The sequence below is a fragment of the Glycine soja genome, chromosome 10 (genome assembly GCF_004193775.1).
Source record: "Glycine soja cultivar W05 chromosome 10, ASM419377v2, whole genome shotgun sequence".
NCBI classification, from domain to species: Eukaryota; Viridiplantae; Streptophyta; class Magnoliopsida; order Fabales; family Fabaceae; genus Glycine; species Glycine soja.
Genome location: NC_041011.1, coordinates 11,130,626 through 11,153,379, shown reverse-complemented (window position 1 = coordinate 11,153,379; position 22,754 = coordinate 11,130,626). Strand labels below are relative to the sequence as shown.

Here is a 22,754-nt window from a genome sequence, read left to right as displayed (position 1 = left end):
ACTCATATTTTGATGGTAAGGACTAAAAGAAAATTAAAATATAAAGTATAGAAACTAAAAAAACCACTTTCAAACTATAGGGACTAAAAGGAAATTAAAATACAAATGATAAGGACTAAAAAAACCACTTTCAAACTACATGGACTAAAAGAGAATTAAAATGTAAATTATAAGGACTAAAAAAAACTAATTTAAAACTATAAGGACTAAAAGGTAAAAATGATAAAACTATAGGGACCAGTAATTAAACCTTTTGAATATTATTACATTCTCTTCTTTAATTAACCAATTTAGTCCTTCAACTTTTAAAAATATGTGAATTTAGTTTAACTTTGTGGCTGTAAAAAATTGTCATTTAATGCAAGAAACGTCTAGTTTGTATATTGATTTAATTTAATTTATCAGATAAAAAAATATTGATTTAATTTTAAAAAGTATGAAAAATATTTAATGCAGTCATGTGCATGCATATATATGCAATTCAGTGTTATTAATATTTTCATGTACATGGTAGAAAAAATAGAGAAAGCTAATACTTTTAAAGAAACTGAATTTGAATAATAAATTAAGAAAGAGAAAAAAATGATGAGAGAAAAGAAAGATAATTAATGCAATAGGAAAAAAATAATATTGTAAACAGTGTATGCGGAAAGTTCAACTCATACATTTATAATTTGCAATAAATTTTAATGAGTATTAAATAAAATATTAAAGAGAGTGTATTGGTGCATCATTAACATTTATCTTTACACCGGAGGAAAAAATAGCAAGTGATCTTATGGAAAAATCTATTCAAGAATCTACTTGGATGCATGAAAGAGATTTGTGGATTCATGGACTCTTTAAAGATCCTTCTAAAGTCGAATTGCCATCCTGTGGACCTCAAAACAATATAGGAATGGATCATTCTTCTCTATTTAACGTCTTTTGTTACCGTTGCCATTGACTTTTTAGATTCTCATGGCTAAAATAGGATAAAAAAACACTTTTATTTGGGAAAAGCCATCTATTCCGTTACCCATAATTTCTCACTCCTTATTTAATTTCCTTCATACTCATCATCTTATCTTGCTTCTAAAAAAATTAAATTTTATTGATCTCTTTCCTTCATTGAGTACTTGATTCAAGGTTGCTTGTCTTGGATGATGATAAAAGGCCAACATGTGAGAACAACGTGAACCAAACCAAAAGTTGTCATTTACAAAGAGAAAGAAAGATGGAGAGTTCAATGAGACTTGGATACTTGATGACTATCTTTGCTGTGTCAGGAAGCATGGTCTTTTTGTTTCATCAAGTCAATAAGCATTTGTGCAACAACTTCATGAAGAAATTTGAGATTGAAATTCGAGGTACATATATATCTATCTTGTAACCGCACGACCAATTTAATTTTTTTTGTGGTATCATGATTTCATAAAATTTCCTTTGTATAGATTTGTTATGGAGAAATTGAATCTAAATAATGTGATTTTTATTTGTTACAAGGCTCAATGAAACATCAAGCAAAAAAGAAGGTGCGGTTTGCAAAAGATGTGGTAGAATTTCCAATGGAGGAGAAGAATGATCATATAAACGTGGCAAGGACTCAAGAGGTCATTAAGAAGGTTTTGTTTATAGATGATGTTAAGAAATGGAAGCATGAACAAAAATTGAAAGATGTCATGCCTCCTAATAGGGCAATTTTGTACAAGGGGATTATGAATGATAGGAAGGGAAGACTTGGTTTTTAATATTTTCCCTCTCTTCCAATTTTAATTAGCAGGTTGTGTATCCACAAAAAGAACATTATATATGCAAGAATCCAAGTATTGTTCAATGTTTTTAAATAATCTCATAAATAAGATTTTCATTGAGCAGGATCTTGATTGTATTTAGCAAATTACTTTTCTTTTTCTCCTTTTTTTTTCTATAGAAATTGGGTTAAGGGTTAGTGGGATGGATTTGTAAAATGAAGTTGCATTTAAACCCTTATTTTTGTATAATGTGAATAAACTAGCTAATTTGGTTTGGAATATTAATTCCCAAAACCAAGATCTTTATGTGGAAGCTATCAATATATTTTTCCACATTACAGCTAATCAATTCAAAATAAAAGGGAGATACATTTAGATGTTGCATCTATCATGTGTATTAGACAAAGAATCATATATGGCTATATGCAAATCATCATTTGTACTTGCTAGAGAATGGGTTGGATACAACGGGTTTGAGTATTGCCGAGTAAGTATTATGTCTCAGAATATGTTATTTCCTAAATCTATCTACCTACCTTGGAGCTGTTTAAATATTTTTATTGAAAAAAAAACACAATGAGGATCAAAGCATATGGACACATACAAACAAATAACATTATACATAGAAATGGCAAAAGAATACAAGTTTAACAAGATTTAGCACCTCTTGCCTACACAAATGGAAACATCTCAAAAAATATTTATTATATGAAATAAGATTATAGGTTTTTTGGACAAACTTGAGAAAATCCTCCTTATTACAAGTTTTATAGAAAAACTTGAGAAACCCTCTCACTTGGGTGGTGACTCCATCTTTAGGTTAAGTAGTGTATTTTCTCTTTACAACCTTTACATAGTGGTGATTCATGAACGTGACTTAGCGGACCTTAATTGTCTCATCTCTCTACCTATCATTTCATTATTTTAATAGAATTCTCTAAGAGTAAAGATACATTCCACTTCCCTTTAGAATGCACATCTTAAATTTTCACTTGAATTAATATTAGAAATTTGAATTGATTTTCTTAACATTATTTGTTGTAACTAATGAGAAAGGGGTGTCATATATATACCGAGCATGTGGTTCAACTGGTGTAGGATTGTTCAAACTTAATTAGTGGTCTCAAGTTCAAATCTTGTGTATGCAATTACGTTAAATACTCAAAGTGTGAACTTTGTTGCCCATACTAGTTTTACCTAGCTTAAGCATATTGTCTCAAGTAAAGGATAATTGTGATCTCCACAAAAAAAAAAAAACTTTACAATAAATGTGGTACAAGTAAATAATTTAGGCCAATCCTTTAATATAGACAATTGAAATAATTCCATAAATTAAAGATTGGTTGATTGGCTCATAAATTATGAATTATGGTCGATAATCAATATGATCTACAACTCCTTGAGCATTTGATTTGTCATATCTCATAAAAGGTAAGGTTCAATTGAATGATTTGTCATATCTCATAAAAGGTAAGGTTCAACTAAGGTAATTGTGATAACTAATATTGTCTATAGTTTCTTGAATACCAAATTTAGATGATAACGATGGTATGTCATGTTATTGTGATTAAGAATCTCAAAGGGCTTACTTATATATTGTCAAAAAGGTAAATGGTTTATCCTATGGCCCCTCAATCATCTGCATACCATCATGATTAGATGTATGACTTCCAAAAGAACCTCTTTTTTGCTTCTAAGAAGGCAACTTAAATTACATTTGTTCTATGAGGACTTTATCCCTTCAAATGTTCTTTCCACTCCCATATATTCATTAGATCTATTTTAACCTTTCATTCTACATTATTGGATCATATATATTTGACCTTTATGATATCTATTTTTTTTTTCATTTCCTTTCATAATTTTGCATCTTCATTATTTCCTCTACTATGATTGTGCTCTATAACCACATATTTAACTCTCCATTACACAAAATATATTTCAATCATTCTTCCATGAAATCTATCTATGATGGTGATGATGATGGTTTGGAGAACAAAGGGTGGAAGGAATGATTTGTAGGTTTGACATAAATTTAAATTAGAACCAATGTAAAAAAAATTCCATAAATTGCAAAAATGACACTATGTAATTTTTGCACTAGTGCTTCCACAAATTAAATTTCAATGTCAAGTATTGAAGACTTTAAATGTCAGTTTTAATATGTTCCAATCCTTAGTTTTAATGATGATAGACAAAACATGCAACTATTAAATTTTGATCAAGACTAATAATCTTTGTGCTACATATAATTTGATTTATTAATCTAATGTACATGATGATGAAGATCAAAGAAGATGTTGTTATTGATGCTACTAATGATTTGGAGAGCACACATGTAGAATGAATGAGTTGTAGGTTTGACATCAATTCAATTATCTTTTTTTTGAAAGGGAATATGTTTGTGTGTGTGTGTGTATTAGAATAGTATCAGAGAGAAAAACAATGCTCTTGTACAAGAAAGTTATAATAATAAAAAAACCTATGTAGGTAAGGTTATTGTTGGAATACAACTGTAAGTCGAAGTCTCATACGGGAAGAAATATGATCATATAAGTGAGGATAAAACTTATAAATATGAACCTTAAGGTTTTGGGTTAAAATGTGATATAAAGTTTACGTATGTGATTGCTCATGGCCCATTGGTGAAAATCTCCTTGGTATTTATCCCCCTCAAATTCCTCAACAATTGGTATTAGAGTTGATGATTCGACTGTGGATTGACTCAAACAAGTAAGATGGTGGCGGTCGATCCATGGACAATAAGAATCCCTTGCATCAAAAGTCTATCTGGCGGGTGAGTCCATGCATGGAGGTCAGGAAGCGTGTTTCATGGTTGTGGCTCGGTAAAGAGCGCAATGGTGCAAGGTGTGACGGTGCAAGGTAATAGAGCATGTCGGTGGTAATGACTAGGCGAGTCGGGACAAACACAGTTAAGCTCTAAGGGCCACCATTGGATACTTGTGGATTAAAAATGGCTTCTCCTTGAGGGGCAGACTAGCTTGTGGAAGAGAAACATACTTGAGGGGGAGATTGTTGGAATACAAATTTGAGATGAAGTTCCACATTGGGTAGGAATGATAAGGTTAAACACCAAAAAAGTGAATGAAAAATTCATAAACTTGAGTCCTAAGGTTTTGGGCTAAACTGTAGTGTCAAGTTCACTTATGTGATTTCTCATGACTCATTGATGCAAATATCCTCGATGTTTACTCCCTCGATATCACAACAGTTATGCTATAAACCCATATACAAAAAGCCCCTAAAACCAATGCTTTATACTAAGGTGAAAAAATTTCCCTAAATTGCAAAAATGCCACTTGATATGTTTGTATAATGTAGAAGCCACTTGATGCAACAACAAGCTTTTCCTATCACATGTTTTAGGTGTATTAATCCCACAAGCCTAAAAGTAATTGCCTTACTCAAAAGAGACAAAAAAAAAGAGTTTAGCAAATCTTGTATCTCTAAAAACATGTTGGACACTAAAATAAAGCTGACATAACAACATTGCCAAAAAATTCAACAAGTATAACCACAAGTATGGAAACCTCTAGCTGCTACACAAACAAAGTACAAAAAGAGAACAAAATATATGTGCTTTATCAAAATATTCTCGTTATAATGAGAAACATTTAATGCATCTCAATGTTTATTTCAAACAAGAGGAAGAAACTCTCACAATAACTAATATTTTATGTAATTTATAATAGCTTTAAAAATTAACAAGTTATAAAGATAAATAGAGTTTCAAGAACTTGTATTTACTATGCTCATTAACTTTCAATCATCTCAAGAGCATTCTTTGCAAACCTTGTAAATAATTTATAAGCATTTAAAATATCATTTATTGTACTCTAGCTTAAATAGACAATAGTCTAAGGATACACATCCAAACTTTTGAAGTTTCGTGAGCCTAAAAAGTCTTGTTGAAAAATATACTTGAATTAGTGTAGCTAGAGTAAAAAGTGGAAAAGTACTTGGGTGCTTTTATTTTCTAAAAGAAGGCAAGGTAGGAAGAATATAATACTTGTAATATTGTGGAACAAGGTAGGAAAAAAACTTGTTAAGGACTAAATGTAGCCTCAAATTGTAAAACGAACTAGTATAAAAACTTCTATTTTTTCTCCCTTCCTTTATCTTGTTTATTTCAACTAATGTAAACAAAATTGAATATGCATGTAAGAAAAGGAATTTTGAAGTCATGAATAGGACAGTACCCTTGGTTTGTCTTATCGAATTCATTCATATTTTTGAAATGCTTTGCATGTGTGCTTCCAACATGTATATTGAAAAGATTTGTGAAAAGATTTTAAGAATCACAATTCAATCTCCTTCTATTTTCCAATGATTTTATAGTTTGTTATTAGATATCAACCACTAGGATTTAACACCTTAAAGTTTCAAAGGAAATGATCCATAAACTAACATAACAAAATCTTGAAAATTAGATCCTTTTTACATGAGCTTCAATTACAAGGTTTCCAACCTTTTTGTAGATGATTATCCCTACTAGAGTGCTAGGATGAAGATATTCATTAAGTATACACATTATGATCCATGACAAATTATAATAAGGGGAGATTTTGAACCACCAAGAAATATGATGAAAATGGATATCTTATTCTAGAGTCTAGATGGACTCAGAAAGATACCCTTAGGATGTAGTTTAAGACTAAGTACCAATTACTTGTGTACTAGCCAAGATCGAATATAACAAAGCTTTTGGTTGAAAAATGCAAAGGAAATGTTAGATTCATCTCAACTTGTTGCATATTAGGTTGGGGTTATGTAAATGTGCATGTTAAGTACTATTCATTTATTGCACATAGGATGATGTGTACCTAAGGAACAATAAAAAATAGACTTAAATATGTTTTTAGCCCTTTAAACTTGGGTCAATTTTTTTAGTTCTACAAATAAAAATATGTTTTTTTAGTCCCTCAATCATAGAAAATACTCTCTTTAGTCCTTTTCCTAGAAATCATTAGCATGTGCTAAACAAGGAGTAACTTTTTGCATTTTCTAACGGTTTTAAACAGAAATAATCATTTAAAACAATAATAAAAAATAAAAACATGAGAATTTCTACTTTAACTTCACAAAATCCCTAAACCCAAAATAATCCCCAAATCACCTCCTTCAAGATACCTAAATGGCTAAACTACATAGGCAAAAGCAAAACTCAAGGAAAGAAAAATTGGATATCCCTAAACTCTCAATTTGTCCCTTTGCCGAGTATTTTCTTATACTATACAAATAAAGGACCAATTTGATAATCTCATAGCAAAAAAGAGAATTTTGTTGGTAGTATGATATAAGTCAAAGGAAGCGCAAATCTATGTTGTTGTGATTGTATCCATATGGCGAACATGGTGATAATGATAGAGGAAGCACCAGAGCACACTGGAGGAATTGCAAACACATGGTGTCCCAGGTGAGGAAGATAGGAAACCTATTGGAGACACTGTAATTGACGAAGGAGGTGCAGTTGCTGGAAAAGAAGGAACATCCCACCTAACAATCCTTCCTTCTCACTTCACCAATAGATCTGCTACAAAGGCATCTAGACACGCCCATGGGGACGCTACGCCGCCGTGATCCGCAACTAGAGCAAGAAATCAGCGTTTAGCTTAACACCTTCAACATCAACAAGAAAGTCACGATTGGATCTTCCTTCAAGTGTGTGGATTGGGAGCATGGATTAGATATTCTAAATTGAAGATGAAGGGATTTATGAGCTTACTGACATTTGGGATTGATTTTAGGTTTAGAGATTTCTGAGGTTAACAAGAAAATCTTGTGTTTTTATTTTTGGTTAAAATGATTCTAGCGATTTAAAACCCGCTAGAAATCATATTTCTAAAATTTAATCAAAAATATGTACGGCCTTATTTGACATGTGTTAATGACATTTGGGGAACAGACTAAAAAGAGTATTTTTTTAAAAATTTGTGGGACCAAAAAAAGTAATTTTGAACTTAAAGGACTATAAAAATATGACACAAATTTAAGGGATTATAAACATATTTAAGCCTAAAAAATAGTATTTATGTGTGAGTAAGCATAATCCTAACTACAAGCATTCAAAACTTACACCTGAGGTACATATCAAATTATGAGTTGGTATAATCCTAGTTCACAACTACCATAGTGTACCTAAGCACACGACAATAGTCTTCCATCACCTATAAAAATGAATACAATCTAGTTCAATAAGAAATGCACAAATATCAATGCTCACAAAGGTGAAACAAAGAGTTCTCATATATACTTAAAAAGAACTTCAATTAATAACTGCATTTGATGATTTAATTCTCACATATAAATAGTAATAATATACCAAAAAAACTATAATGAACTATTATGCATATGACACGATTCAATTCCTATACAAAAATTAATAATTATAATTAATTCATAATGGTTAAATATTAATTTTTATAATTAAAAAGTTAATGTAATGATAATTAAAATTAGTAACTTATATATATAGGGACATTTGTTTCATGGGAACTAATTGGATTCCTGAGAATGTTATTCCTACTAATATTAATTGGATTCCTGAGAATGTTATTCCTACTAATATGGTTGGAAATAACAGATTTGCACGGCTAAATAATTAAAGGAATTGAAAACTAATTATTATGATTGATATCCTCCCGCAAGTTGTATAATCTGGATGAGAGATGCAACTTGGACAGTAACGATTCGAACCGAGGACGAAGCAGAGGCTTTGTTAGAATATCAGCAAGTTGATCATCGGTAGACACAAAAGACACTCGAAACTTGCCATGTTGAACATGTTCTCGGGCAAAGTGGTAGGCTAAGGCTATATGTTTCATCCGAGAGTGGAAGACAGGATTAGCACTGAGATTTGTGGCACCAAGATTGTCACAGTATATGACTGGATTGGCAGTGGGCATGTGACCAAGTTTTGTGAATAAGGAAAGAACCCATAATAGTTCACTAGCCGTGTCAGCCAAGGCTTTGTATTCTGCTTCAGTTGATGATCGAGCAACAGAACGTTGTTTGCGGGAGCTCCAGGAGATGGGAGTGTTACCGAGATACAACAAGTAACCAGTGGTTGAAACATAATCATCCTTGTCACCAGCCCAATCAGCATCCGAGTAGGCATGAAAGGTCAAAGGAGCAGTCGCTGAGATGAAGACTCCTTTGTCACAAGAGCCCGCCAAATATCGGAGCACTTGTTTGAGTGCAGACCAATGCGCCGTTCTTGGATTTTGCATGAACTGTGCGAGTTTGTTAGTGCTGAAGGCGATATCTGGACGTGTAAGACTCAAGTATTGAAGGCTTCCAACCAGTGTGCAGTACTCCTTTGGAGAGGGTAGGAGATCACCAGAATCCTTAAGTAATTGAACACTCGCTAACAAAGGAGTGGATGCTGATTTTGTATTTGTCATGCCTGATTTATGTAGCAGATCAATGATATATTTCCTTTGTGAAAGAAACATTCCTGCAGCGGAAGGAATTACTTCGACACCCAAGAAATAACTGAGACATCCAAGATCTTTTAACGAAAACTGAGCAGCAAGTGTGGCAATGAGTTTGGACAACTCTGCAGATGAATTTCCAGTGATAATTATATCATCAACATATACTAATAAGTAAAGTGTAACCTCTGGTTTTTGGTAGATGAAAAGAGATGCATCAGCAGTGGAATTGACAAAACCAAGGGAGAGCAGGAATACGCGAAGCTTCGTATACCAGGCGCGGGGTGCTTGCTTCAGCCCATAGAGTGCCTTTTTGAGGCGACAAACATGATCAGGAAAGTTTTTGTTGACAAAACCAGGTGGTTGTATCATGAAGACTTCCTCCTTAAGTGTCCCTTGAAGAAATGCATTGTTGACATCAAGCTGACGTATGAGCCACCCTTGACGAACTGCAAGAGTTAGGACAATGCGAATGGTCACCGGTTTAACAACGGGGCTAAAAGTTTCTGTATAGTCCCAACCAGAGCGTTGGTGAAACCCTTTGGCGACTAACCGAGCCTTGTAACGATCAATTGATCCGTCTGGATTTCGTTTGATTCGAAATACCCATTTACAGCCAACCAAATTTTGATCAGAGGACCGACTGACAAGATCCCAAGTGTTGTTGTGGTGTAAGGCATCAAATTCGGCTTGCATGGCTGAGCGCCAATCAGGGTCGCGAAGGGCCTGGGTGATGGTGTTGGGTTCAATGGGAGAGGAGGCTTGGACATGGAGATTAAGCTTTTGGATGGGTTTGATAATGTTGTTTTTAGACCGAGTGATGATCCCACCTCCATTTGGGTTGACAATGGTTTGGGGTGGTGGAGCAGAGAGTTGCGGGGATGATTGTGAGGTTGGAGGAGGAGATTGAGTGGGGTTTGTGGGTTCGGTGGAGGACTGGGCCATATATGGGGAGTTGGTGATGGATGGGGAGGAAGGGGCAGGAGATGAATCTTCCGGTGGGTTCATGGGTTGTAAGATGGAGAGTTGAAGTGGGCCTGTTTGTTTCTCCGGATTTGGACTAGCGTGAGTTACTAGGGAGTTGAACGGGAATTCAGATTCAACGAACTTCACATGCCGAGAGGTGTAGATCCTTCCTGTTGTGGGATCGAGACACAAATATGCATGTTGATCAGCCGAGTAACCTACAAAAACACACATAGCAGACTTTGGTGCAAGTTTATGGTTAGCATATGGTTTAGTCCAGGGAAAACACAAACATCCAAAACACTTTAACTTATGATAATCCGGACTAATGTTGAGCAATTTAGAATAGGGTGATTGGTACCCAAGAATTGGAGTTGGGAGGCGATTTATGAGATAAGCGGCGGTGGTCATGGCGTGAGGCCAATAGGTGAGGGGCAAGCCCGAGTGATGGAGAAGAGAGAGACCGGTTTCAGCAATGTGACGATTCCGGCGTTCTGAAATTCCATTATGTTCAGGTGTATGAGGTAGCGTTGTATGATGACTTATACCATGATTTAGTAAAAAAGGGCGAAGACCAATATATTCGCCACCATTGTCTGTGTAAAGAATTTTTATTTTGTGATGATAGAAATTTTCAACTAGCGATTTAAATTTGGGAAATATAGTTTGCACATCAGATTTTCGTTTCATTGGATATAGCCAAATATAACGAGTAAAATGATCAACAAACATGCAAGACCATCAATTGATAAAATAGGAGAAGTCCAGACATCAGAGAAAATTATTTCTAATGGATAACAAGATTGAAGAGTGGATTCATGGAATGGAAGTTTATGACTTTTGTTAATTTGACACGAGTGACAATCGGATTGCGGAAATTTATTTGAGCCTAAGGAAAAATGTTTCTGAACAAATTTGAAAATAGAAGATGAAGGGTGCCCAAGCCTATGATGCCATGATGCAGAGGATTTTGTTCGAACCGTGTGGACGGAGGGTGAGGTGGCGGGCCAGAGATAGAGTCCATCCACACATGAGCCTTTATGGGTTGTGTGACCCGTCTGCAAGTCCTTCACATAAAAAGAGTTTGGCAGGAAAACAACAGCATAGTTGGTTTGTTGGGTAAGTTTAGAGACAGAGATTATTTTTTGTTTCATGGAAGGAACACACAGAGCATTAGACAAGGATAAATCATTAAGTAAAAGTGTTCCAGAATGAGTGATGTTTAAACCTGAACCATTACCCATAAACAGTGAGTCAGGACCAGTGTACGGATGATGAAGTGCCAGATTATCGAGATCATTGGTTACGTGATGTGTCGCTCCACTGTCAAACAGAAAATCATGTTGCGATGGGCCGACAGTTGCAGTATTGACCTGAACCTGTCCAGTGTGAGCCGGAGAGTTACGAGGTGGCGGTGGGACACTAGGATGCTGCTGCTGGAAGGTTTTGCACTGAGAGAGAACATGACCTTTGATGTTGCACCACTGACAGCGGCCGAGAAAAGGTTTGCGAGATGCTTTGGCATAGGTGTTTTTGAGAAGGATCCAAAGATCATGCGAGGTCTTGGTGTGAGACACCAGGGAGGCCACTTCATTAGAGAGAGTGGTGAAGAGAGCACCATATATAAGGCGGTCCTGTCGATGCCAGGTTTGGTAAGCAGGATTCTGAGTTGCTACCGGAAGTGATGCAGTGGTGGGGGTCGTTTCCGATGGCGCAGGAAAAGATCCATCTGGATATTGGAGGAGATCATAGCCATCAAGGAGAGTTTCAACTTGTTGTTTCCAATTAGGATAATTGTTGGGAAGAAGTTTGGTGACATTGGTGAAAGTGATGCAAGCAAGGGGTTTGGATGGCTCATGGGGGTTGGGAATGAAGGAGTTGTTGTCGGCCATGGGAGGCAAGGGTGGGGAACGACGTCCTTAATTGAAGAAATAGGGAATGGGTGGATCGTTTAGGCTGATACCATATAGAGGAATAAGTTTGTAACTTTTATTGATGAATTTGATATTAGTTTACAGTGATATATATACAAGTGAACAACCCTAATATGTAGTGAATCAAGCTACCAATCTCCTAATAATTCTCAACAAATCAGAATTGGAAATAACAGATTTGCACGGCTAAATAATTAAAGGAATTGAAAACTAATTATTATGATTGATAAATTGTATTAAAATTTTTATTTGTTTTAGTAAGTTTACTTGTACATGTGACACATGTGGTTTTGACTATGATGATTCGCAACTGCGTGTATGAGAGCATATGACTTTTAGGTGAATCCTCCTCTTGGAGACATTGCAGGTAGAGAGCACACAGGATTGAAGACATGATCTGTTTTTCTTTTCTTTGGTTTAGACTTATGTATATATAGAATGGACTAGCTTAGGAGTATCATGTATTTATCTTGTGAAAATATGTATATATCCGTAGTTTATTTTGTTAAACTTTTTGTATGAAATGTTTAAAATTTAAGCTTTGAATTTTATCTATTTGTTGTGAAATTGTGGAAAATTCACCAGTATTTTCACAAATAAATATTTTAGAGTTTTTAAATTTTAATCAAACAAATTTTTAGCTTTGTTAGTTATGTAATGAAGGTGTGCCGTTACAATATTTGGATGACTAAAATTGCACAATTGCGATATGCGAGGATCTAATTGACACAATTTAAATATGAGAGACTAAAATTACATAATTGTGATGCCTAAGGTACCAAAATTGCAATTAAGACAAAATGAATTTCTTAAAATGTATGCAATCAATATTTTAAAAGATAGTATTAATTTGTATACATTTTAAGAAATTCAATTTTGTTATAACTAGTAATTTTCTTGTATCCTTGTAATATTTTTTAAAAGGCTTAAACATTTCTATGTCCATGAAATATACACGGATTAATTTATTTTTGGTGCCTAATAAAAATTTCTTGCTTTTTCATCTCTTAAAAAAAATCTCATTATCGTTATATTGACTCTCTTAAGTGCTAACATGTCTGTTAAATTTTTTTAAAATGATTTGTTGCAATTTTTAAAATTGCTAGTATTCACTTAGAATTTCAAAGACAAATTTAGAACAATAATACATATGCATTAACCAATACAACAAATTTAGAAGACAAAGACAATTCACAGTCCAAAAATCGCATGTCAATTCTTAACAATAATACATATGCATTAGCATAGAAAACAAATTTGGTGCATAAATCCCTAAATATATCTCATGTCAACTCTTTGTAATCTAAAATCCAGACCAACACAAACATCATTGGAACACAAAGACAATCCCAAACACACACAAATGTTGTTTGTCAGATTTGAAATTGTTTGGTCTAAGCTCTGAAGGATTCAAGTTAGCAAGAACTTGTGACTAATTTATTTAATCATTATTTTGTTATATTATTAGTGCTTGGTTTAGTTGGTAAATGGATTCATTTTGTGTGTTTATGATATTATTTTGTTCAGTTAAAATTGAGTTATTTGATTAACAATTGAAATTATTGTGCATATTCAATTATTTAACTATTGTGTTAATTAATTATTATAGTGTTCACTATTATGATGTTTATAAATTAAATTTTGTAGTTAAAAATATGTTTGAAACTATAAAGAATTTAATTAACTTTTATGGTGTGTGCTTGATAGGCCAAAGTGAAATTACAACAATCACACTAGAAGAGGAAGGGTTGAATAGTGTGTTTATCAAAGATAATAAATTTTTTTAGAACATTTAGCACAAATATATATATATATATATATATATATATATGGTAAGTCACCCACTAAGGAGAAAACAAGTTTTAATAAAGTCAGGCTTGATCGTCCAATGACTTAATAAGATAGAGTCTTTAAAACAGTTTTTCAAATAAATACTTGGTATTATAGAAAAAGGAAAAGAATGTTGATAGAATATTTAATAAACCGTTAAGGAAAGAAGTAGAAACACTTGGTTTATACTGGTTCTCTCAACCTGAGCTACATCCAATTCTCCTTTATGCAATAGTAAAAGGTTTCATTAATCAAAACTTGATTACAAAAAAACTATTTTGTTTTGCCACTTCTAGCTATTCAAGTATTCTTAATACCACTTCTGGCAATGTCTTAACTCCCCAGAATCTAAGAAATCCAAGTATTGTTTAACACTAAGCTACTCCTATCTTTCACAAACACTAGTTTGAATGTATACAAGTATTCAATAACACTTAATGGGTGAATAAATAATAAAGCTCAAATACAAGATAACTAAATGAAAGCTTTGAATAAGTCGCCTTGTGATTTCAACAGAGTTTTGCTTCAAATATTTTTTTTTTCTCATAATAATTTTCTATCTTTCCTTTTAGGTAAAGATTGCCTTTTATAGGCTTTAGTGAAAGATTCATTACAAGATCAGTGTCGATTCCTTGAAAAGACCGTTGTTTCACACCACGAGATAAGACTATGTGACATGCTCTAATTTGCAAGGAAATGAATGATAGTACAGACAGTGTCATGTGCTCCTTGTCCTCAATGAAAGCAACCTCTAAGGAATATTCTGTGAACACCCTATATTCTCTTATATTATGTCCTTTCCTTAAATTCAAATGTTATCAATTCAAAACAAAGAGAGGCAAAATGAATTTGCATAAGTTAAAGCACATGCACTTCCCTTTTTGGCTATCACATAATTTTTTATTAGTGTTGATCATTTTGAAAGAGTTTGAGTCTCTTACTAGCTAGACACGAGAGTTAACAAAACCCCGTGTATAACACTGATTAAAATAATGAATGGACACTCTTTGATTTTAGGGCGTTGGACACTAGTTAAATAGTTAACAGAGCCTTTTCTCTTGGAGTGTCGATGATACATGTAGATTATTCTTAAATCCTTTAACATGTTGATCTTGTCTAATTTTCATAAACTCATTAGAACACCAATAATTTATAGTTATTGTTATTCATCACAATCCAAGGTAGATGTAAAGAGTGGTTGTCCAAACCTAACACGAAGGAATGTTAGAAAAATAATTAGATTTGGGACTGGATGCTAGAAATAGACAAGTACCAGCAATGTGTATATTTAACAGAAACCATGGTGCAGCTAAGAAACCTAGCTAGAAATTAAAAGTGATGGTGTTATCACCATTTAAAGAAATTGGCTACATAAATAAAATATAATTTAATTAAAGTTGTACCTTTTTTATATTTTTCAAAATTTGTAATAAATGTTATTTTTTAGAAAATTATATGTATATTTAACAAATGCTAGAAATAAAAATCTGACAGGTGGAGGTGTATTTAACAAAAACAAGGCACAACTAAGAAACCTGACTAGACACCAAAAGAAGTGGTGTTAGTAAAGCTGGGGGTGGAAACAATAACATTTTGGGCTTGCATTTGTTTTTGGCCCAAAAATCTTTAAAATAGTTTGTTTTCACCAAAAAGGCACTATCCTCCAAAACTTAATCATTTTTTTACACAAAATAGAAGAAAACCAAAAAAGAGAGAGAAAGAGACTCAAGAAAGAGATTTGCTCAGATTTTTGTCTCTTGCATGGTTGAATGAGACATGCATGCAATGCCTTGTCTTGTCACTACTCTCCTAGCCTTACAACCTAGCCTTCTACCTAAGCTAAACTCACCCTACAACAAGCAAATGAAAGTCGTTGGTCTCTCTTTTTGCCCACGAGCATGTGTGCTTAGCCATGCCTCACTTGAGAAAGTTAGAGGGTTGTGTGTTTTTTGGAGATTCTATCTAAGAGTTGGAAGGAGTTCAAGGAAGCCTTGCTCCCTTGGTGGTCAGGTGAAGGAGAGGAAGAAAAGAAACAACACCACACTTTCCCCTTTTGAGTAAGGTATGCATCTCCTAACTTTAAGGACCATTCTTTAAGTTTTCTCTCATTTCCAATTTTAGGCCAAATGGTATCAACAATAGAGTTATATCCAAGAAGGTCATATGTAAGCAGCGAGGGAGGTGGTTTAGATCCTACCAATGAAGTAGGCTTTTTCTTTTGATCTTCACATTTAAACAAAGTTCTCATTTTTTTTATTTATCTGGATGAGAAGAAATGAGGGCTACATCAAGTACCTCGATCAAGATGTCTCATAGTGAAACTATATTGAGCAATTTAAGTCTTTATCATCTTTTGATGGGTTGCCATGTTTTCCATCTTAGTTATCAACCTTTTAATGGTATTGTGCGTAAACTCATTATGGTTAGTTTTGCACCGAGATAAAGCTACCCATGATGTGCTCAAGCCTTGATACATTTTGAGCAAAGATCAAATCCCCAATTTGCTTGGTTTTAGTTAAGATGAAGTCCTCAATGAGAGTCTTAAGTTTAGATTTTTGAGGTTATGGGAAGGTTGGTGAAAGAGGGATTCCAACTTGATAGTCCAAATCTATATGTCCTTGGCTACAACATTGGAGTTGAGCCTGGGGAGCATCCAATTCTAAATAAAAAAGAACTATAGCACAAAGTTAAACACATTTTTGGATATAACATCCTAGCATGTGTGGCAAAAATGACCACTGAAGCCATCAAGACCAAGCAAGCTAGAGCTGCTCATGGAGAAGACAACCATCTTCAACTCCTCTGTAGCATACAAATTAAAGAGCATCGCATTGTCTTCATCAGAGACTAAGCGAGGGGTGAGATTATAGATCAGTCTGTTCTAAACACAATCGTTATTAGAGCCAAATAAGACTAATGAAGTAGTTGACAGTGTGCTATCGAATGAGTTCCTTGGATTGGAGGAGAGAGTTCCCATCTTTAAGCAAATTGATACTTCTCGTATCCTTTTTAAGTTTGGCAATTTATATGAAAAAATGGTGTTTCTATCTCCCAACGAAAACTAGTTCAGACGAATCTCCTAGAAAATGGTGTTTCTATCAACTCATTAGTATAAGCTAGTTGTTGAGTACTATGATGAACATTGTCAAGAGTTGACAAGGCTTGCTCTGAATTCTTATGAACATTCCCAAAAATCTTAACACTCCAAAATTTAAGGGCCACCTTCAACTTCTTGAGCTTTTGCTTTAAAATGAACATAGGGCAACCTACATATGGCAACTTCCAAATTGTCCTCAATAATTTTTCTTCATCCTTGGTGATTAGACCACATGGCATGAAATTTAAAATGAGGTTTAGGAGGCAAAGAACCATTATTCAGAGTAAGAAAAAGAAGGTGATGATTAGACTTAGCTTTAGGAAGAACACAAAAAATGGCATTTTCCCAATCATCCAATAGCATTGTTGATTATAAATGACTCGATCTAGACGAAGATCATTCACTTAGAGCTTTTCCTACCATTACTCCCGGTGAAATCAACACAACGATTAGAGAAAGACTATTGGAATGTGTCAAGTCTAAAAAATCATCACAAGGTGCCTTAAGAGGAGTAAGACCGCCCTGCTTTTCACTGGCACCCCAAACTGCATTAAAATCCCCAATAAAAACCTAGGATCCAACTAAAGCTTTCTTCTGTTCACTCAACTAGTGGAGCCATAAATGTTAGCAACATAAACTACCATCCCATCCATGGAAATCTGGAAGGTGAAATGTTGATCTAAGGTTTATAACACCGAGGTGGAGTAAGAAGAGAGGTTAAAACACCATAAGTTGGGAGAAAGGTTGAGCCTATAATTTACTACAACAAGAGGAAGCCCAATACTGGACAAAAAAGTTCATAAAATAGAGGCCAAGGAGGTCCAAGACTTTTCCACAAAAAGGAGGTGAAGTTTATGAGAAGTACAAAGAAGTTTTAGAACATTTTGAGTTTAGGCATTAGCAAGCCTTCTAGCTATCCAATATAGACTCTTCATAAGGGATGGCTTCAAGATGTCCCTCTAGCACAAATTTGGTTGACTCTCTAATTCTCAACATCTTTTGCTCTTTTCTTTAGTTTTTTTTTTTCTGAGATTTTGCCAAAACAATTTCAAAATATGGATCCTTATTAGGGTCACCATGATCCACATTCTACAATTCAATATCAGATTCATCATCCAAAGCGTCTACCCATAATTTGGAGATAATTCTGAGGTCCTTATTAACACATGTTGGTTGAGTGTTTTTTGAGATTGAAGCATAAATTTGTCCCATGATAGGTGATATTGTTTCATAATGAGAATCTGAAACATCGAATATCAAAGCATTAGAAGCGACTAGGGAGGTCAAAGCACTCAAGTTAATTAGGGTTGTCCTGCTATTACCAATAGAAGAAGTAATGTCCCTAGGAGATTGAGGGTGTGTTTCATTTGCTAAAAAGATAGGGCAACCATAATAGCTTTGAACAAGTAGTTGAGTCACATTAAAATCTTTTGTATTGTATACTATTTGGTGGTTGATGCACAGTACAAGTAATTTATGTTGTATCTTGTTTGATATACTTATGTATTGGACAAAATAATGTTAAGTTTTACTATAAAACCCTAGGTGCATTAGTAGCACCTTGACGGTGCAACAAAGGAGAGACACCTCCATGGAGGAGGTGTGGCCCTTGAGCCATTGGGCATAGGGCCTGGCTATGCAAGGCTACCATAAGGTCATAACAATGGCAGTGACGGTACAACGATGCTACGAGGCCTCATCGGAGTTGCCCAAAAGAAAAAAAAGACATAGCAAGAAGGAGCAAGATGACGATGGGAACATTTGAATAAATTAACAATGAAAAGAAATAAATAATGAGCAAAAAAGGAAAAATAGTAGTCCATACGGCCCTAGCTAGCGGCCAAGGCGACCCTTGCCAGTAGCTAAGGTATGACGTTTGAAGAGGGAGGTTTAGAGAAGGAGTCACATATGGAAAAAGTAAAAAGGTGTGGGATAATGAAAGTCAAAAGATAGAGATAATATTGTATTTTTACTTTTGTTAGACACTCGACAAAAAATTGTACGAGATTTAGTGAGTTACAAGTTTTTGGGTATTTGTCCAGTCCATCATTCTTTATTTTGTATTGTCCCTAAGTCATTTTTTAAATCAAATGTTGGACAAATATTTTTGCGTTGTCCAATCCCTTATTTTATAGCGAATCAATCCCACCCTTAATATTAGGAGCATAAATAAGAGGGGTTGCTCCTACAAGGTTGCCTTGGCCATACAAGTTCACTGCTAGAGAGATGGGAACAAAAACAACCTTCACCAAAATTTGTGGTTGCACTCGTGGTTTCATTTTAGGCATGTTATCCACTATCAGATCATGAACAAAAACATCCCTCACTGGAATTTGTGGCTACATTTGCAGTTCAGTTTTGGTCATGTTCTTCATCATTGGGTCAAGTCCAGCCTTCTTAGAATGTTTTTTTCCTAGCCTTTGATTTTGGCCACTGTCGCAACCTACCCTTCGGCGGGAGGGCGACGCGTGACTCGCGGGATGCGTGTTCCACGAAAGGAATACGCGCGGAGTCGCCACCAACGTTTATTTGAGGAAAACGTCGGAAAAACCGGAAAAGACGCGATCTACGAACTTTTTAAGTGAAAGGTTCGGGAGTTGTATTTACGCACGGGGAAGGTATTAGCACCCCACACGTCCGCCCCAAGGGACGGCAGCCTTTAATCGAATGTGCAAACATGACTTTGATTTTTTATGTTCCCTTTTTATGTCTCTATATCCTTTATACCCTTTTTATATTTTCTCTTTTTGTGGTCGACAAGGGTGTTTCCCTTTGCTCCTACGTATTCCTCAATTTGGGATGAGAAAATCAGACCTACGTAGTTCTTTTTTATCAAGTGATTCTTTTTTACTTTAAGAGGTGATCATTTTAAGGCGTTGGACCTTAAAAATGATCCATTTTACTTAGTGAGAAAATGAAATGACAAACTTAAAAAGCCTATTTTTATGGACGAGCTTGACTAGGCGAATTGATTTTAGCCTTTAGTTTCACTTTAGTTATTAATCAATTCGATTAAGAATGAGAAATCCCAAAGAGAAAACGTCCGATTGATTTTCCGCTTTATTTTACTAAAAGATGTCTTTTTGATTATTATATTATTTTTTACCTCTTTTTGATTTCCAACGTGGTTACGGCACGACCGAACGGTCGAAATTTATTTTAACCGAAGTTAATGGATAATACAATTCAAACGTTCGGTGGAAATTTATTTTATTTTTAAGTTAAGCGAGAAATGACTTAAGTAAAATGGCTTAAGCACGTCAACAGGGGGTATAAAAAGTAAACAAAACGAGAATAAAAATGCACGAAACACAATGTGGACCACCATGGGTGCATAGAATGAATAGAAAAGCTTGGTTCGAGGTACTTACCCGTTGAAGATCGAAGAACGATGAAGAACGAATGAAGAACGTCGAAGAACGGTTGAAATCTTTGCGAGATTCCTCACGGAAAACGTTACGGAAACGTTTCGGAAGCGCCTCGGCTTAGATTTTCTTCACGGAAACAATTTTTCCAAGCAAAGTCGAAAGAGAGAGAAGTGCCTAAGGGGCTGAACCCTTTTCTTCTTCACTTCCTCCCCTATTTATAGCAAAATAGGGGAGGTGGTTGCCGCCCAGCTCGCCCAGGCGAGCTGGGTTGCTTCCTCCAGAAGCAACCGCCTTCTGGAGGAATATTCCGGAGGGCCCAAGTGGGCCTGGGTGCTATTTGCACCCCCATTTTTACTAAGTACACCCCCCTCTGCTGTTTTTTGGTGATTCTTTTTCCGTAAAGTTACGGAAACTTATGAATTTCGTAACGATACTTGTTTTCTTTCCGTAATGTTACGGAACCTTGCGGATTACATAATCATCCCCTTTTTGACTTACGGAATGTTACGGAACCTCACTTAATTATGCAACGATGCTTCCATTTGATTTCCGGTGTGTCACGGAAACTTACGGATTGTGCATCAATATTTTTTTGGTTTTTCGGCATGTCCTGGAATTTCACAAATTGCCTAATGATGGGTGCCAAGCACCTCACGAGGACCAAAGAATGGTCGCACGTCATCGAGCAAAGGTTCCCGGACGAAATTAGGGTATGACAGTTGCCCCTCTTTACTTGTCTTTTATTGGAGATAAAAGGAAAGTAAAGATAAGACACTAATTTCGTTCCTCTTGATTTGGCGAGAGTCGCGGGTGACCATAAAATCTCCACATGCAAATGACTTGTTGTTCCCAGAATTTCACAAATTGCCTAATGATGGATGCCAAGCACCTCACAAGGACCAAAGAATGGTCGCATGTCATCAAGCAAAGGTCCCCAGACGAAAATCAGTGTGTGACACTAATTTCGCTCCTCTCGGTTGACGAGAGTCGCGGGTGACCATGACTTGTCGTTCCTAGAATTTCACAAATTGCCTAATGATGGATGCCAAGCATCTCACAAGGACCAAAGAATGGTCGCATGTCATCAAGCAAAGGTCCCCGAAAATTAGTGTATGACACTAATTTCGCTCCTCTCGGTTGACGAGAGTCGCGGGTGACCATGAAATTTCCACATGTAAATGACTTGTTGTTCCCGGAGGAACAAAAGGTGCAGAAGACTATGTCAGCCTCTGCATGCTATCAAGCGTTCTGTCTTACAGATAGCAAAAGAATGTTTATACGGATAACCACTCGGGTATTTCCGCGTATCATCGGGCCCGCCGCCTCTGGATGATACAAGGGTGCAGAATGACCAAACTTGGTCTCTGCTTGTCATCGGGCCCGCCGCCTCTGGATGACAAAAGGGTGCGAATAACCGTAAGGTATCTCCGCGTATTATCGGGCCCGCCACCTCTGGATGATACAAGGGTGCAGAATGACCAAACTTGGTCTCTGCTTGTCATCGGGCCCGCCGCCTCTGGATGACAAAAGGGTGCGAATAACCATAAGGTATCTCCGCGTATCATTGGGCCCGCCGCCTCTGGATGATACAAGGGTGCAGAATGACCAAACTTGGTCTCTGCTTGTCATCGGGCCCGCCGCCTCTGGATGATACAAGGGTGCAGAATGACCAAACTTGGTCTCTGCTTGTCATCGGGCCCGCCGCCTCTGGATGACAAAAGGGTGCGAATAACCGTAAGGTATCTCCGCGTATCATCGGGCCCGCCGCCTCTGGATGATACAAGGGTGCAGAATGACCAAACTTGGTCTCTGCTTGTCATCGAGCCCGCCGCCTCTGGATGACAAAAGGGTGCGGATAACCGTAAGGTATCTCCGCGTATCATCGGGCCCGCCGCCTCTGGATGATACAAGGGTGCAGAATGACCAAACTTGGTCTCTGCTTGTCATCGGGCCCGCCGCCTCTGGATGACAAAAGGGTGCGGATAACCGTAAGGTATCTCCGCGTATCATCGGGCCCGCCGCCTCTGGATGATACAAGGGTGCAGAATGACCAAACTTGGTCTCTGCTTGTCATCGGGCCCGCCGCCTCTGGATGACAAAAGGGTGCGGATAACCGTAAGGTATCTCCGCGTATCATCGGGCCCGCCGCCTCTGGATGATACAAGGGTGCAGAATGACCAAACTTGGTCTCTGCTTGTCATCGGGCCCGCCGCCTCTGGATGACAAAAGGGTGCGGATAACCGTAAGGTATCTCCGCGTATCATCGGGCCCGCCGCCTCTGGATGATACAAGGGTGCAGAATGACCAAACTTGGTATTTGCTTGTCATCGGGCCCGCCGCCTCTGGATGACAAAAGGGTGCGGATAACCGTA

The 22,754-nt window shown here is 36.2% G+C and overlaps 1 protein-coding gene across 1 annotated transcript; it reads left to right on the top strand.

The window, feature by feature from the left end:
* The first annotated feature begins 909 nt into the window (after nucleotides 1-909).
* LOC114369741 lies at nucleotides 910-1,859 on the top strand. The gene is made up of 2 exons (XM_028326988.1): nucleotides 910-1,349; nucleotides 1,486-1,859. The coding sequence occupies exons 1-2, from the start codon at nucleotides 1,217-1,219 to the stop codon at nucleotides 1,728-1,730; spliced, it is 378 nt and encodes a 125-aa protein (XP_028182789.1). The 5' UTR covers nucleotides 910-1,216; the 3' UTR covers nucleotides 1,731-1,859.
* The last annotated feature ends 20,895 nt before the right edge of the window (nucleotides 1,860-22,754 follow it).